The sequence below is a fragment of the Centropristis striata genome, chromosome 8 (genome assembly GCF_030273125.1).
Source record: "Centropristis striata isolate RG_2023a ecotype Rhode Island chromosome 8, C.striata_1.0, whole genome shotgun sequence".
In the NCBI taxonomy this organism is placed as follows: Eukaryota; Metazoa; Chordata; class Actinopteri; order Perciformes; family Serranidae; genus Centropristis; species Centropristis striata.
This window is the reverse complement of record NC_081524.1, coordinates 29134948-29152643: the sequence shown is the minus strand read 5'-3', so window position 1 is coordinate 29152643 and position 17696 is coordinate 29134948. Positions and strand designations below refer to the sequence as shown.

Genomic DNA, 17696 nt, shown 5'->3' with positions numbered 1-17696 from the left:
TTTGCCAACTTCCTGGTTTTTATACCGGTATGAAAAGGTGTGACGTGCCCACCTCACACACACAGCTTTTACTACAATAATCAGTTGTATTATTATTGTTAATTTATAAATGATGTGTTAAAAATAGCTGCTGCAGTGATAAACGTGCTGGAATGCCAGAGGCAATATGCAGTGTGTACTGCTGTGGAACAAAGGCACATTTAAATAGAAATGCTGCAGTCAAGTGGGCTCCCTCATGTTTTCCTTTTTTTTTCTCACTTCATTGTGTAATTGCAGCACTTAAAATTCAGTATTCTCTCTGCCACAGAGTATGAACACTCTCATAAAATACTTAAGCTTGTCACAGTTTTTTATCAGCATTATATTTCACTGTTCATCATGTAGTGTTTGTAAACTGAACCACATCAACTACTGCATCAAAGTTGTACCAAGTTATATATCATCCAATTAGAATTTTAGTAGTGTTCAGTTTTCAGTGTTCAACTCAGCAATGCACTCTTGGTTAATAATGTGTATCTTCCTGTCACCTTTCTTGCTTGAAACTTTTTTTCTCCAAGAATAAATCAGTTTACTCTCCAAGCAGTTGACTTTTAAAATCAAGCGGTTGAGCAATGTGTTTCTTACTCAACAATGCTAGTTACTGTAGGCTCACTCTTGGTTAGTCTCAGTATCAGGATAGCTTCAACCAAATGGACTTTTGAAAAACTCCAAGCACAGTGTAGTAGTGTGTAGTATAGTTGGTGTACAAGATGTGTTGTAGGGGTTACAGCTCTAACATTAAAATGCGGATGGTCTGCCAGACACTAGTGCTACAGTTGGTCAGTTTATATCCAACATAATATGTTAACTTCACTTGTGTGTAAAAAAAAAAAGGATGGGTTAAATGCAGAGGTTGAATTTCCCCATTGTGGGATTAATAAAGTACTCTTCTTCTTCTTCTTCTTCTTAATCACATATTCATATTGAACCATGTCCTTGTCCTCCAACGTTACTTTACCAGAGAACAGGTCGCTATATATGGGGATAAATGCTTAATTAATTAATTGATTAATGAAATTAGCGCCAATGTTAGCATACTGACATGCCAAATGTCAGCAAGCTGACCAACTGTGACTATGTGGAGTTGTCGGAGATGTCCTATTCCAAGCCCCTGAACTGACGATAAACCCTTGTTATTTAAAGTTCAATCTCCACTTTCTGTTTTGTTGTCTTTGGTGCCTCCTATGGTGATATGTGGAAATGGTAGATGTGTTTTTGGATGTCACCCGTGTGACTTCAGTCAGTTCGCAGTTTGTTTCTTTTTTTCTTTGGATTTGCACATGTTTTTGCAGTTTCATCATCTATAGGCATCACTCTTGTGTTTGCTTGGCCACAGTAACTGCTAATTCGCAACAGTAGCAGAGACCGGAAAAAACAGTATGCTGCTTCACATACATGAGTTTAAGAGGGAGTCTGTTGTGTTAGCTCCACCTACCCTCTCTGGTGCATTAAGCACTGCTGGGTGATTGAACACAGCCACTAACTGTGTGTCGCTTATGTTTTTTTCCCTGTGAATGTTTTTCTACAGACTCCCACTTCGTAACACTGCAAATGCAAGGTTTCTTCAGTGGACCATGGGCTCAATAACCATTGTGTTAACTAATTCGGCAATAGATAGCAAATTAACGGACATTTATTGAAATGAAAATCTACTGTAACATTATGGTGTTGTTTTTTTTTTGGATGACACATAGCTCCATTAAAGGCAGGCAGCTGACTTTTGCTGTGTATTAATTTGTGACTGTATGTCAAATTTTGTCAGAGCGTAGCTTTCTTTGCGTAAAAAGAGTTAAATACTGTGAGCAGGAGAAGGATTAGGTAGAATTTAACAATGTCAATTGAGTCCAGAGGTGTGCAGAAATATTAGATTGGCATTGGTAACACTAGATGACGGGTTCATTTTCTCCCTCCATTTGTTCGCACAGGGCAGAACACTGTGTGGACAGGCATGCTAAAGTGTTGTATGGGACAATGGAGGCCCAACCTTGAACCCAACATGAAGAGCTATTTGGCCTGGACCCCATCACCATTTGTCACCAGTGATTGGACAATAACCGAAGAAACATTGCTCACCTGTGAAGGGACCTCGTAGTCACTCCTCCCTCTGACTGGATCACCCTTCCTGCGGCGTGTCTGTCCCCTGAGCACACATCCCTCCGGCCCTGCTTAGTCTTGTCGTATATTTGGTACGGGGAGGGCTCGGCTGTCTGGTGCGTCGTGCCGTACTGCTGCAGTCTTATCTGTTGACAATAATAGACCGAGAGGAGATGGGAGAAAAAGAGAGAGAGAGGGGAGGGAAGTGTATGTAGGGGGGGTGGAATGGAGTCCGCACCAGCCTGGATTGCTGCTGGTTTGCCAGGAGGGTCGTCAGTCCGTCCAGGTCCAGAAATGTTATTTTGGGCAGCGAGGATTATTAAAGCATCCTCTGACTCACCCCTCAGCTTTTTTCATTACCTCCTCACTTTCTGTGTAGCCAGACAGCCGCGCAGCGTCACTGCCTTTGATTTCAAATGCAGCTTGCTCACTGGAATGAAAAATGCATACTTAGCAGAACCAAGAAGAAATTCGTGTGTGGAGAAAGAGAGAGTGTGTGTGAGAGAGTATGAGTGTGTGTGTGTGTGTGTGTGTGTGTTCAATTACATGTCAGAGAAAGAAAGAGATTGGGCGACCGTAGTTCTTAAGACAATTTTTTCCTCGTGCAGAAATACAGCCCAGTGTTTGGTTACAATAGAATTTGCTGGGTTTATGAATAGCTCGACAAATCTCAATATGTTCTCGACACTGAGTGCTTTGAAAAAAATGAACAATGACTGATGAGCACTGAGCAGTCAACATGCTACAACACAGCAGCAGGCAGGAGTCTCAGTGGATATCATGTTAATCTGGAAAGTCTTTCTAATGTGTTTGTGCGTGGGGGATGTTAGTGTGAAACTGTGAATAGTTGCTGCTATCATTTACTCATTTTATGATGCCTTAATTTGACCTGTGTGTGTGATTGCACAGCAGGATGATGCATGAGTGGAGTCTGGCATAAAAATAACACTACACACACGTTACTTATTACTCTTTGAAACTCTCTGAATTAATTTTTTCCCCCTTTTTTTGTTTTCCTTTCAGTGGTTTGCCTAACTGCTTTACACATCACATCAGATTAATGTTTAGTGTGAACTCCGTGTTATGTCAGTACATCGTGATGTCAGCATGTTATGGGACATTAGGTTGGACCACAACCATCAGGAGGTTATTGGGAGATTAATTATCTGCAGAGGTCTCTTCCTCTCCAAAACAAATAGTGAAACAGTGTTTATTCGACACAGGAAGTCCCAGAAATGCTGCAAACTGAGCTGCTTCTAATGTTTTCTCAGGTTGTTTCGCTGATATCTTAAAATCCACATGTAAGACAACCTCAGCACTGCACATGTGCAAAGGGGAAGTTACTTCACTGACAGGCGACCACATTTATGGTAATGGACCATTACCTTGATTAAAATTAAGCACATCTGTATGTTTATACATTGTTGGATAATGTAAGTACACAATTCAACAGAATATCTAGCAAAGGTCTCGTCGTTTTAGACGTTTTTTCTGAAGAGCCGAAATGAAGCTCAAAGTGTGTGAGGCCGAGGCTCCTGCTGTCCCCATCTTGGGAGCGAGTTATATAAAAATTAAACCCCCCTGAAAGTTGAGGAAGATCAGCTAAAAAGAACAAGACCAAGTTTTTTGTTCCAGGCTGTAAACTTACCTATTTTCACTGTAAAGTTGGACATTTTATCATGTGGGGTCAATGAAGATTGACTCCCTTCAAGTGGCCGGATAACAAATTAAACATGCTCTACCATGCCTTTTCCAAACATCTACTGAAGACTTTCTTGCTGATATGCCTTTCCTAGCAGACATTGTGACACTGTTCTATTCCCTGGTCCCAGTAAGCAATGATAATGTGACAGTGGGTTATCATGCACAATACCAGGACCCTGAAACTGAAGCAGCTAAATGGAATTCAGTTATCATTCATTTTATCATTTACAGATGTTTTTAAAAAAGCTACCTTTTTTTCATAGAAGGTCAAAAGCCAAGTTTTGTTTCCCACATGTCGTCACACAGGGTGTTATGTGGTTTCTTCAGATGATGATTTCTTTCATGTGGTGATGAAGCAGTAGTCTGGTCACAGATGAGCGCCAATCACGTGTATCTTCTCAGAGGTTCAGATACTAAAAAATGTTAATTACCCACCAGTGTTGAGGTGTTGATTACTCACAGGCTCTCCAGAGGACACCCCCACCCCACACTGCAACCATTCTCTGTATTATACTGCGGCTCCGCTCAACTCAAGCTGAAGTCAATAAGCGTAATTACAGACTACTCCTGTGCCGCTCCAAATTTGCCCCAGTGAACTGTCTGGTTGTGTGTCTGCTGAACAGAGGTGTTTGCTTTATTAAATTCCAGCTGTGAGGTGCATTTTTTATGCATCTGTGTTCTTCACAATATGATTAAAAAAAAAAAAACCCACACATACTCTGCTCCTCTAACCTTTCTCTGTAGGGAGGGGAGAAGCAAGCAGCAGCGTAACAGTCCTGACTTGTAGCTAATCTTAATGGCATATTCTGTTGGGGCTTGGCCTACATAGAGTGCTAGCGGTGCCTCTTCTTAAAAAGGAGACCTAACAGGCTGTGCAGTGTGGAAGACGTATTAACCATACAGAGTATAAACATGAACACAGAAGGCACCAGTTGGTCTACTCTTAGACAGGAGGAGCGAGTCTGTGCTCTTGGAGCCAATTAGTGAATACACTCGCAGATCTGCAGACACTGTCAGCTGAGCTGATAGATGTGAGGCTGCACAACTTCGTGTCCACTTCAAACTTTCCACAGAGCAGAGGAGACTAAACAGGAGTGGTTGTCATCTGTTACTGTGAATGGAACTGTGCTGCTTCGGGCTGTGTGCATATGTGTGTGTGGCTTAAAGCTGGCCCCATTTACACTTGTCTTACCAAGTGTCTTGTCTCAGGATAAAGTCCAGATGTGATTTAATAGAATTGTTTTTACACTTAGCCTCTCCGTCAGCCAGATCAAAAAATCTGATCACAATCCACCTTGGTTTTCCCAGGCTAAATGCAAATCAGGTTGGTCCTAGTCCAGTCCAAAGAGGGTTAGTGGCACACCTGAAGCTGTTTGATGACTGCCAATAATGCGGAAAGTTAAGTGTTTTTGCACTTTTTCTGGGATGCTGCAAAATACAACAATTTAGCTACTTAGTTATCTCTATAAACAGATATCTGCATATGAAAGCAGAGAATCCAAAGCAATATGGTTTCCATTTGTAGTCTGAGTAGTATTGATGTTTGAGCAGACTTTCGTTGCATGCAGGTAAACAGGCAGAATGCATTGGCCAATGCAATTTCAGAACCCATCAACTATTGTTGGCCAACAATTTAGCTTTTTATTAGCTGTTTTCAAACAATGTGTCACTTTAATTCAGGGAAATGTTGGGTTTTCTAACTTGGAAATGCTATTGTTGTATTTTTTATTAAGAAATGCCCCTTTATCTGGGTGACATTGAACAATCAGAAACTTTATTTTTTTAAATAAATCGACAAATAATTGACATATTCTGTTTTGCATTAGAAGTAGAAATTATTTACAGTTAAAGGGAATAATCTTAAAATTCTAATGATGCTGATTTTTCATTTCATCCATTAATATTTACAATTGGTTTTTAAAAAGGGAAAATTAAAGCTAAAACTATAGTTTCTAAGCTTAATTTTGATATATGCCTGTGGGGGTCTGTAAGGAATTCAGCAGCCACAACAAGGTTTTGTCTTCCCTTTGTCTCCTGCACGGCTCCTCCTCCTCCTCGCTCCGAGAGCTTCTTTGAGTGATCTTGTGATGCACAGGTGGATCTAAATGCGGGCAGGTCAAAACGTGGCAAAGCAGCGCTCCAACTAACTTAGAGAAATCTCCAGTGTGGCGCTCAAAGGTACTTTGGGGAGCACCTTGGCGCTCTGTACAGTGTTGACTTGGTGGGGGTGACTATAGTGATCACTTGTTAATAATATATAATCAATGAAACAACAGGTTCTTGAAATTTAAGTCATGTGTTGAAAACAGAATTAGATTTTTTATCCTGTGGCCAAGTGTTTCTTCTGCCATGTGTACAGCAGTTCCTAGTCCAGTCCGCATGTACCTGCTCTGCTGCAAGCTACTGGTCCATTTTTTCTCTTACAGCCCTGATCCATTTACATCACTGCCATGCTTCATCAAGAGCAGATGTACCTGGACAGTGTCAGCATCAAGTGTTAGCTCTTAAGAAGATCTGATGTGCAGGGCAAAGTCTTCACAGGACACGGCGTACTTGAAAAGGGAAGCGGGAGAGCCACTTAACAGCACCATGGGAGATTTTATTTAAACACTGAACAAGAACTGTACTGAACACCAAACTGACTTTTTCCACTTTTAAATATGACACGGGGAAATGCAGTTGCAGTTAGAAGTAAAAATGCAGAAGCAATAGCATTTTGTTGTTGTCCTGTCTCTCAGAGTGATAGTCAAATGCTCACCTCACTCAAAGCTTTATAGACCCATGCAGCCTGGGCCCATTCTTGACTCTGTGGTGATAAAACACCCACAAAGGTCCTTTACCATTTCCCCTCCTTCCAACCTCCGTCCTGGGAAATGCTGTGTCAACAACCCATCGCCCACCTGCCCTCCCTGATTCCACGCTCCTGTCAGTCAGCTGTCACCACTGCCATCACAAACAGAAAACTACTCTATAGTGTATCTTCAAACCAACTCAGAGCCCGTCTCATGGGAGGGCTGAGACAAGGAGGAAGGAAACGAAGGCGGGAAAGCAACTGCAGAAATATGGTGACAGATGTGAAATGTGTTGAGGCAGAAGAGTGAAGAGAAAAAGGCAAGAAGAAAGACTTTAACAACACCCAGATACAGTCAGTCATAATACACCCACCCACATACACCGAGTAGACTTATCAAACCAGGTCACTGAAAAGCAGCTACGTCATCATGGTGCAGAACCAGGAAAAAAGTCTTTGATCCATTTTGTAATGCACAGAAATTATGGGGTAGAAATCTCTATCTCTCTCTTCCTCCCTCTATTCCTCTGTCGCTCTCTCTCCCTCATCTGTATTTGATTTGATGCCTGAAAATCCACTCTGGATAAAAAAAAAAAAAACATAAACCATGTAATTTGTTCAGTTTAAGGCTCATAAGACCTCAGGCTGAACGAGATTAGGTGAGACCTCCTGCTCTGCCTGCGATTGGTGATAGATGTCAGCTAGTAATCAACCAAGGAATGTAATCCTTTCTTAGGCAAAGGACAGAGTGGCCGGCAAGTCGGACGGGGTCGCTGCTCGACCTCCGGCCAATCACAGCAATCACATGATGATGGTGTTAAATCCAAAAGTCAGCTTGCTTTCAGGCCCCCAGAAGCCTTTGCAGCAGGGTCATAAACTGTGCCATCTATCCACATCCAGCAGAGTGGCGGGGCACTGTGGGCGCAGCAGACGGTCAGAAACAAAGCAGGTCATGCTGAGACTACAATATCATTTGGATATTAGGAATAACAGCTAAACTGTCGGGTTGCTGCAGGATTTTAACCCAGTTTGATTTTACTAGGTAACAGGGGAACGGGATGTGTTTCTTTTATGCTGAGGGACGTCCCACATACAGAGTGGCCGGCTGAGTCAGTCCTGGAAGGGATCGTGATGCTGCATTCGTAAATGGACCGTTAGAGGCATTTTTCCTCCACTCGTCTCTTCTTCTCTGATTGCTCTTGGTTGAGACACGCACATTCAGCTTGTTTTTCTTCTGCTCTTGCTTTCTTTCTGGTTATCTCATTTCAATAGAGACCATTCCAGGATGTATTGTTGTCATTAGTGGGCCAGATTCCCTCTAAGAGGAGAGCTCTGCAACACGGCGCCACTCATTTGTTCTCATTTGACTTCTCTCCATTATCCGCAAAGTAGAGGTGGCACAATCCCCACGGGGGCAGCGTTGCATTTTCACCTTGATTGCTTTTGCCTTTCTTATTTAACATGTTTCTTCGGCAGCAGCAGCAGCAGAGGCAGAGCAGACAGAGCTGGTGTCACACGCTCAGTCCGAAGAGCGCTGTTGCAAGACTACATTTACTGCTGCTTTCTGCAGATCATCCGTAGCCTTTTAGAAATAAAACAAGGACGTTTTTTTAGTGCTGGAGGAGAGAAGACCGAAAAAACAACAAGGGCCTGGTCGTAGACAGTGAGCCAGCACTGGTACTAGGTAGTGTGGATTGTACTGGACTGCTTTTTTGTGCACAGAAGGCCATGTGTTTGCGTGGAGCAGCCAGGCAGAGATTTGAACTGAGCCACAGCCCAGGATCTGACATTTACTTTCAGTAAGGCTGATTACATCTCATCATTAAGACTTCAGTTTAGATGTAGAATGTATGATAATGCAGTGTGCTTAAATTGTTAATATAAACCTATCAACATTTAAATTGCATAACTAGGGTGTCATGTATGTTAATTCTTTTACAAAGCATTTATGTAAGGCATGTGAAGCAGGTTGTGGATTTTGCTGTAACATTTACAGTTAGATTAGATTTTATTGTCCCTGAGGAGGAAATTAATTTTCACAGCATTGTAAATTTGAACAAATACCACAGACGATCAAACCGTAACATCACACAAGGAAATGACAGAGAAACATGACATGGCAAATGAACATAACATTCAGTGCTCATCGTGCTCTTTTGTTTAGAGCAGCGATCGGAGGGATCAGGCTTTTCCCAAGGCGAGCCTTTTTACACCTTATAGTCCTGTACCTCCGACCGGAAGGCAGCGGGGTGAGGTACTGGTTGAGTGGATGTGTAATGTCCTGTTCTATTGTGGTTGCAATGCGTGAGATGGCCCTGTTGTACATTTAAATCTAAACAGCAGTAGGCTTTTCTGGTTTCTGGGTTAATTGTCAAATTTCATATACATATTTAGTCAATGTGTACATTTGTCGAGTTGCATACGCATGCAGCATAAAACTGTCAGCATCTGTTTAAATATTGGTTTTAAATGAAATATCAACATATATTCTTGGCCAATGGTTGTGGGGACAAAAGTCCACATAATTCACAACCTATAGAATTATTCAAGAAAAAGGCATTTTTTATTTTTTTTTCTCTCACTCACTTTCTATCTCCCTCTTTTTTTGCTTTTAAAACCCCTTCAAATGCTAACTTTGTCTTGACAGAATGAATGAGAGGAGGGTAAAAGGAAAGAAACAGAATGAGATAGGGAGGCAAAATTGATCAAATAATAATCACAATTTTGCCGCTTTCGCAATTAATTATGCTTAGTCACGATGCTTTGCATTAAAAGTGGCTGCTTAGGTGCTTTAAATCTGTAAACCTTTTGACCAATCACAGGGATTTGTTTTGAATGTACTGTACTGTGATTAGCTGCTCAGCACCATACATAGCAATTAGAGCATTTTTGCTACACACGCAACCTGCAACTGTAATATAACTTCAGTTTTCTATATTCAGACATTTTGTTATGTTATGGTGCATTAAAAAATCTTTTTCTTGTATTTTTTTAATACCAAATACGGATGAATAATGTCATGAATAATCACAACCCCAGTGCTGAGCAAATTATTTATTTTTATTTTATCCAGTATTGTGCATCACAAGCATATCATAAATTTGTATTTATGTGAAAGAAAATTGGCTTTTGAGTTGTATGTGTGTTGCAGATGCTCCGACTGTGTAAATGTAGGTGTGATAACCCCCCCCCTTTTTTTTTATCGTAAATCCACATCAAATGTTAATGATTTGTGACCACAGGGGCTTCCTGCTTGATCTTGGGCCTTTCATCATAGCTGAGGCAGTGCTGCACACACATATAGAGTGAGAGAATTGACACACTTATACAATCTAGTCCATTTGCAGTCTGGGACTGGGTTTTGGCTGTGGATCTTCTGATCAGATCCCGTCAGTAGGTCAGAGCAGGACCACATCTGATGAGACAAAGGGACAACTTCACTACAGACAGACCCACTTCTCATTGCACTACAGTGGATCGGGGAATTTCACCAATTTGTTTTTGTGTCGTATTGCGAAAAAATAACAGCATTTAAAGGTTTTATCATGGCAAGCATGTCGGGTCACTTCTAATCTTTTAGGGTCGCACTTTTTAATCTTTCGGGGCCATAGTGTAATCCCATGATTTTTGTGAGCCATGGATTTGATACATTATGCTGCTTTTGATAAGGAGAGTGTACTTTAAAAAGATGATTATAATATTGGAATTTAGAAGCACTGGAGGTGTATAAGGCAGTGCTGAAAGTAAAAATAGAAACCATGTTAACACAGCGGGCCTGTGTCTTTTTTGATTTACAGCACAGAGATGCTTTGGATTTTTTCTTTAAACATAAAGGCTAGATGGTATCAAGTGTTATATACAACTGCCATATTTTCCTGGAATGTACCACCCTAAAGCCATATAGTCAAATTTTAGATTTTGTAGATCTGTTTTGATTTTGATCATTCAAATTTTTGATTAAGAATTGACTTTGTGACACCTTTGTACACTCCTATGCTTTGGATGTCACCCAATGATCAGAAATTAAAGTCATTAGATCCAAAAGAATGTCCACACTATCTGTGCCATATGGTGCATGATTTTTTTCCTCCATGTTAGACATAAAACTCCTCCTGCCAGTAATACAGTAAGTCCAGTGTCACCCTCTCTGAATTGAATCTTATTGTCATCACCGCCCTTGTTGCCAACTGAATGAGGCCTCACTGTCACAGCAGAGGATTTCTATAGTTAGCTCAGAATAGGACAACAGCAGTAATGAGGGCTGCTGTTATTCCCACAGCAGGAACGTACAGAATGGTGCAGCAGCATTCGCCTGTATTCCCACACTGCACAGTGCAGACAGTGAACATGCCTCTCTATTGTTGGCCTGCTAGGATAATTCACTGCCCGTCGATTTTCTGCACACCACGCTGCCTGCGCTGCGGCTCAATGCCATGTCTGCGGTGACATCACATCTTGCTATACGAGGGAAGATGATGGAGGGAGTACGTCACCGAGTGCTTCGTGACTCAATCGTTGCAGCAGCCAGGCTTCTGTGCAGCATCACAGGCATCATGATCCCATGGTGTCCCATCCTGCCACTTCACGCTTGAGCCTGACAAGCTTGGCTGAATGCACCATGCACACCAGCTGCATGTTTAGCTGTAGGTCACACTTAACTGGCAGCATCCCTGCTTTATTTTTTCACATTTCTTCTAATTCATATGCATTGTCGATGATCTCCCCCCTTTCTCTTTTTACATTTTGCCTCTCCTCTCTCTATCTCTGTCTGTGTCACTGAGGATGGAATGCAAATGTACGATCAGCGGAGTGTGTTATGGCAGAGCTGTGGAGAGCTCAGAGGTATCTGCAGAGAGGCTATTACAGTAGCAGTGGCAGCTGGAGCAATAGGGGAATAATGCACAGTAGAAAATTTAGTGCTGCGCCACCGCTCTGTTGTACTTACTGAAGGCTGGTATAGGGCCGACAGCGTTAGCATCTTGATGCAGATGCTGATGGAGTAGAGTGTGGTTGCTAGCTTACTTGCTAGCTGCCATAGACATTTCTCTGTTTGGACAGGAAGGACATACAAGGCTAAACGGGAGCAGGGAAATGTGATACTTGTGTCAAGATGAGTTAGAGCTCGTCAAAGGGCAGTTTGTTAATGTTTGTTGTAGTTGCTATGTGCATGTTATACGTGCATGTGTGTGTTCAGGGTGTTGGATTTCAAGATAACGTCCCAGAGGAGACATTAGCCTGAAGCCCTGAGGACATGCTGAGAGCCAAAGTGAAGCATTTCTTAGGCAGCCGGTGCAGCACACATAAAACACACACACACACACACACACACACACACAGCTACAAATGCAGAGACGTGCAGAAGCGACCACACACATAGCACACAGCTCCACCGTCATCAAGCCATGATAAAAAGATGTTTCTCATGCTCATCACACAATTCCTCACCCCCCTCCCTCCGCATTTTTTCCATCCAAGTCCCGGCGCCTGTCCCCTACTCCAGCATATAATTTCTGCTGATGCATCACTTTGGATTTGTGAATGGAGCGCAGCTCAGTTAGTGTCCAGGAGCTGGTCATGAATAATGCAGCAGCCCTCATGTGTTTCTCCAGCCGCGTCTGAATCACTAGTGAGGCTGCGTTTGTGCGCTAAGGTGATAGGAGGCATTTGTTTTGATGTGAAGCAGAAAGGAGAGGTCACTTGTGTGAGCTGGCTGCACCACAAAGACTTCAAATGGCCTTTTGTCTTTCTCCGTCTTTGTTGTAAATAAGGATGTGTTCATTAAAGTGCACATTAGCCATTAGTCTTGTTTTTGTAGTGTGTGCGTTTCCGCTGCGTCTTTGGGACTAAGATGTTTTTTTGTACTGCATTTGCAAGTAATCACTCAGCATGCAACCCGTTTGTGGCTAATACTGTCCATCTGCTGTCCTGGATTCGCTGTTGGTGAAGTAATGCAGTAGGTGGTGGCATTTTCTTTGATTGTTCAGATGTCTATCCTTACATTTAGAGGGCAGCACTTCCTATGTCATTTTTTTACTTATTCTAACATAATAATATCATTACTTATACCAATTGGAATTGACAATGCCAAATCTAAATACTAAATAATAGAAGGAAGTACAATCTACTCACCAGTTCTTACCTATTACCTCCAGCAGAAGTATCCTGAAAGAGATTGGTAATTGACTGAAAGATGCATAGAGTTGTGCTAATGTTTATATTATTAATATTAATCACAATCAGTAGTAGTTGCTGGCCTTTCACATGACAAGAAATAATTTGACTCAATTATGATGATAAAATATATATCTAATAGTTTTTTGTGGAGATAATCCATCTGTCTATGTAACATTTAAAGTAGCATTGATAACTTTTTTTCTAGCCATGTGGGGGCAGCAAAACAAGCCATAAACACAACACTGACTTATTATCGTCAACAGATTAGCTTATTTAGTCATCCAATAGACATGAAGCTACATTAGCATTCAGCTGGAGTGGTTCAACCACTTGGTGACGTAAGTCCAATATTAACTGTCCTTTTAGCTCAGTCTTGGTCTCCACCATCTCCATGGGAAATATCTGTCTCTGTAGCTGCTAAAGGCTCCATTATATTCACCAGCTAGTTGCTGATTTTGTCTGTTTGCCACTTGGTGCCAGGTGGGTAGAGTACAGTAGAATTATAACAGAATAGTGCAGCTTCAAAATAACTGAATGCCATCATTGACTGATTCAGTAAACCATTAAATGTATATCTGTAATACTTGTGCTGTCTGGTATTTGGGGAATTTTCTGCAACTGGAGTTATGTTGTCCTTTCTGCTATTAAGTAAACCTTGCTTTTATGAACTAGTGATGGTGGAAAGCACATTTTGTAATGCTCAATTGCTCTATGTGTGCTTTCCTCTAACAGCCCATATTTTCAGTAGTTCATGGAATATATACATCACCGTGTCTCTTTAAAGCTGCCACTTGACTTGAGATCGTTAGTGAGATTATTCAGTGTTCAACGTAAAAATTCAGCACATGGAACACAAAACGCATCGCTTCTACACGTGGCTCAACACAACACTGATATCTATTGCACTGTATATTCATTCTACACAGGCAAAAGCAAATGGTCTGTGATACAGTAGGCAGGGACCAAACCTCCTCTGTGGTTCAGTGAATCAGCCAATCACATGTGAGGAGTCCTTACCTTGGCCACTGAGCAAGGCTGGCAGCAGTGATTTATGAAGCCCTTTGAAATTTATGGAAAGTTGTCACGTACAAAATTAAAGGAATGGTTCACAGAGCTTTTTCCTCACCCAAATGTCATTATTATTTTGGAGGAAAAGTGGGAGAAATGTAGGAGAAAAGTGGCTTATGAATAATTGATTCTCAACAAAAGAATATATGCATTAATGCACAGTTAGCCTCCTCCAGACTTTTCACCCACTTCCTGGCTGGTTTCCTTTCTGACACTTGGACAATGATAAAATGATTGATAGCTAATTTTAGAAATATGGGGCTCCTGACTGTAACCATACTTGAAAATATCCATCTGAGGAAGTTATTTTTCATGTAATGTCTAACTTGTTTCAAGAATTTACTTCTCTTAAGTCTTGTAACAAATTGGTCCATTGTACAACTCCGATCTACGAATGTTTGGATGGTATTGGGATTAAAGCAGAATACATTAGTGTATATTTACAAAAAAAAACATCTTATGAGTGTGAACATTGAATATATTTGACAGTTTTCCAAACAGTTACAGTTACCAAATTATAACATCTTGATTTATTAACATTTTATCCAAGAAACAAAAGGTATGAAATATGCGTTTTAAGAAGGGATTTTAGTCTACACCCTCACTAAGTGTGTACTTTATTTATTTAGAAAAAGGTGGCTAGGTCAATAAATAGGCACCTACCAGAGCTCAGATACGTTCTTACTGTCTCTCTACATCCCTTCATGTCCATTGTACTGTGTACACAGATAGAATCTGTGAAACTCTGAATCATTTATCAATGCACTACTTCAGTACACTGTCTGGTTCCTCATCTCTCTGCCTTTGCACACACGCACACACACAAATACACACATACACACTCTATTAATTTAGAAATACAAACAGGTCATATCCAGACAGGCTGTGTTGTTAATCTTGTGTCATCCTGTTGTTTATAATGCATTGCAAATGATGATGATTTAAGCACCTGTATCAACAAAGTAATCAGATGCTATCAAAGTGAAAATGAAAGATTGCCTGTGGCACAAAAAGAGTCAAATATTGGATACAACACTGTCTGTATGAAGGCTGTGCACCTTCTAAATCAAAATAAATAATCAAACAGGTTTTCCATTGCATGAGTGTATATTTGTTGAATGCAGATACCTGTTTTTTTTTTTAGTATATTTACATGTGATACTGCTTAATCGGTCCAGCTCAAGAAAACATATTTCTTGTAAAATCTAAAGGTAACATTTTGCATGCAAAGTGCAGCACAAGGAGAGCACTTTTCAGCCATGTTATAGAGCATGTAGAGCCTATTGCAGTGAGAAGAGGGAGTGGTGCCGCATCCGGCTGCTTAGTCCCATTTCTCTCTTTCTGTGTATGAGTGTGACAGAGGACCGAGGTCTACACAGTGCAGGCCAAAGTAAAGTGTATGGCTCTAGACTAAAGACTGAAGGCTTTAGCCTCAGCAAAGCTGCACAGTGATGTGTGATGAAGCACTGTGAGGCTAATGTCTGACTGATTCCTCACATTACAACCTGCACACAGGCAGACACACTGTATGCCCATTGGACATTAATATGCACACACAAAGCTCAGTTGTTTAAACACAAAGGTTTTTTTTCAGGCTCAGAGATAAACCATGATATATACTGTATATTAAAAAAATCAGACAACATCCAGTTCAAAGTGGTAAACCCACTAAATTCCACTTCTTTGTTCCCCTGTCTTTGATCTACAGGAAACGAAGCCCATCTGCATCCAGGGATCCAAACCAAAAATACGACCAAAGGGAGGGGGGCGACCACTCACAGTATGCCCCGACGGACGGCGGCATGCCCAGATCACCGTCTGACTATGGAGATGGGGACCCTCGGCGGGCTCCGCGGGGCCCACACATGTACCAAGACGTGGATGCGGCACGGATGGGTTACCGGGACCGGCGGGGGCCCGGACGCTGGCACTCCCAGGAATACCCGCTGGACCAGGAGCTAGATGGACCACCCAGCGAGTATGACCTGCAGCGGCAGCGCCAGGAGGAATTCCAGGCGCGGTATCGCAGTGACCCCAACCTGGCACGGTACCCCGTTAAGCCACAGCCCTACGAGGAGCAGATGAGGATGCACGCTGAGGTGGGCCGCCTGAGGCACGAGCGGCGCCATAGTGATGTCTCCCTGGCCTACACAGAGCAGGACGACCCCGGCCCCATCCGGCTGTCCCGTCAGCATCTCACCGAGCGCCGGCCGCCTATGGTGGGACAGCGCTCATACTCTGTCGACCGCTCCTCCCCCGGGCCCATGGGTCCTGGGCTCGGAGGCCACAGAACCTCCAACCACAGCCCCCCGACGCCGCACCGTAGCCCTGTGCTGGGTGACCGATCTGGGGACCTGCGGAGAGGGGACCTGGGTGACCCCATGCGGAGGCAGCAACACCACTTGGACCCCAGTTCAGCTGTTCGCAAAACCAAGAGGGAGAAGATGGACAGCATGTTGAGGAATGACTCTCTCAGCTCGGACCAGTCGGAGTCAGTGCGCCCGCCACCCCCCAAGCCCCACAAAACCAAAAAGGGAGGAAAGATGCGGCAGGTGTCGCTGAGCAGCTCAGAGGAGGAGCTGGCCACCACACCAGAGTACACCAGCTGTGAGGACGTGGAGATAGAGAGTGAGTCAGTCAGTGAGAAAGGTAGGGGCCACACACACCACCCATCTCACACTCTACTCTGTCTCTGCTATTTTCTCTGTTTTTGGATAGCTTTATTTAGTAGAACTTTATACAAACGCAGATGCTTTTTCTTGCAATTATAAAGCCATCCTTTTCTAATATTATATTGACATGAAGTTGTTGTTAGAAAGATTTTATTTAATTCTAATTTAATAATTGATGCTGTCTCATGTTGATTCTTGCAGCTGTTGACTCAGATATAACCTTCAGATTCCCCAGTCTGCAGTCTCTATATGTGCTTTTTATGTTTCTATGTCTATATGTGTATTTGCATGTGTCAGGCTCATTATTTTCAAGAAAAGAGCATCTTTAAATTGATTGGTGTTTTTAATAAACAATGAAATAAAGAAAACAACCAATGACAGAAAAATCTTGGCAAAAAAATAGATAAGAAACAAGTCTTTGGGAACAAGATTTGAAGGTAAATGTTTTTTCCATTTTTCTATTTCCTGAGCTGAAAACTTCTAAAATGGTCTTTCTTTACTCTACTTAGTTTAAAACTCTCCAATAACATCTTGCAATTTTCCTTAAACATCTTTAAACATTGAAAACAATGAGCCTTACGTATGTGCAAAGCACTGTTATGTTTTATGTGTGTTATGTATCAATCTACTCTAACAGCTCCAGTGCCTTTGAGGAAGAGGCTTGTGCACACAGCCACATATGTTTCTGTGTGGATGGCTGTTTATGTGTGTGGCTGTGATTTGAATGAATGTAAAGCTGCTGCTCTAAAAGCCTTCATCTTTCTGCTGTCATCTTATGGTACACTTTGCCACTTCCTACTACGGCTGTTTCACATGATCAGTCCATTCTAATGAGCAGTGTTACAGGAACAGGGCTGAAGTGTGTATTCTTCTATTGAAACAGGGTGAGCTAAGTTAATAACAGTTGCAGTGTATTTAATTGAGTGGTTTTATGTCATCACTGCTGCATATGAATGAATGGATGGTATTAGAAGAAAGGTAATAAAAGAGCATAGGGTGATTTTAGTTTTCTTGCAGTATGCTGTACCTTGACTTCCATACAGTTCTGCATGCTGATGATGTAATCCCGGTACAGCCGCAAAATATGGCAATAGGCTTATGGTTCAGTCCAATGGGAAAGGGAGCATAAACTAATGATGATTGGAGTTAAAACA

General features: G+C 42.0%; 1 protein-coding gene across 4 annotated transcripts in view; it reads left to right on the top strand.

The window, feature by feature from the left end:
* Nucleotides 1-17696, top strand: part of rims2a (regulating synaptic membrane exocytosis 2a) — a 155522-nt gene that overhangs the window by 59259 nt on the left and 78567 nt on the right. For all 4 annotated transcript variants that reach the window (XM_059339740.1, XM_059339741.1, XM_059339738.1 and 1 more), the window contains one exon: nt 15579-16519. In XM_059339740.1, the coding sequence (XP_059195723.1) occupies nt 15579-16519 (941 nt within the window). The remainder of the gene's footprint in view (nt 1-15578; nt 16520-17696) is intronic.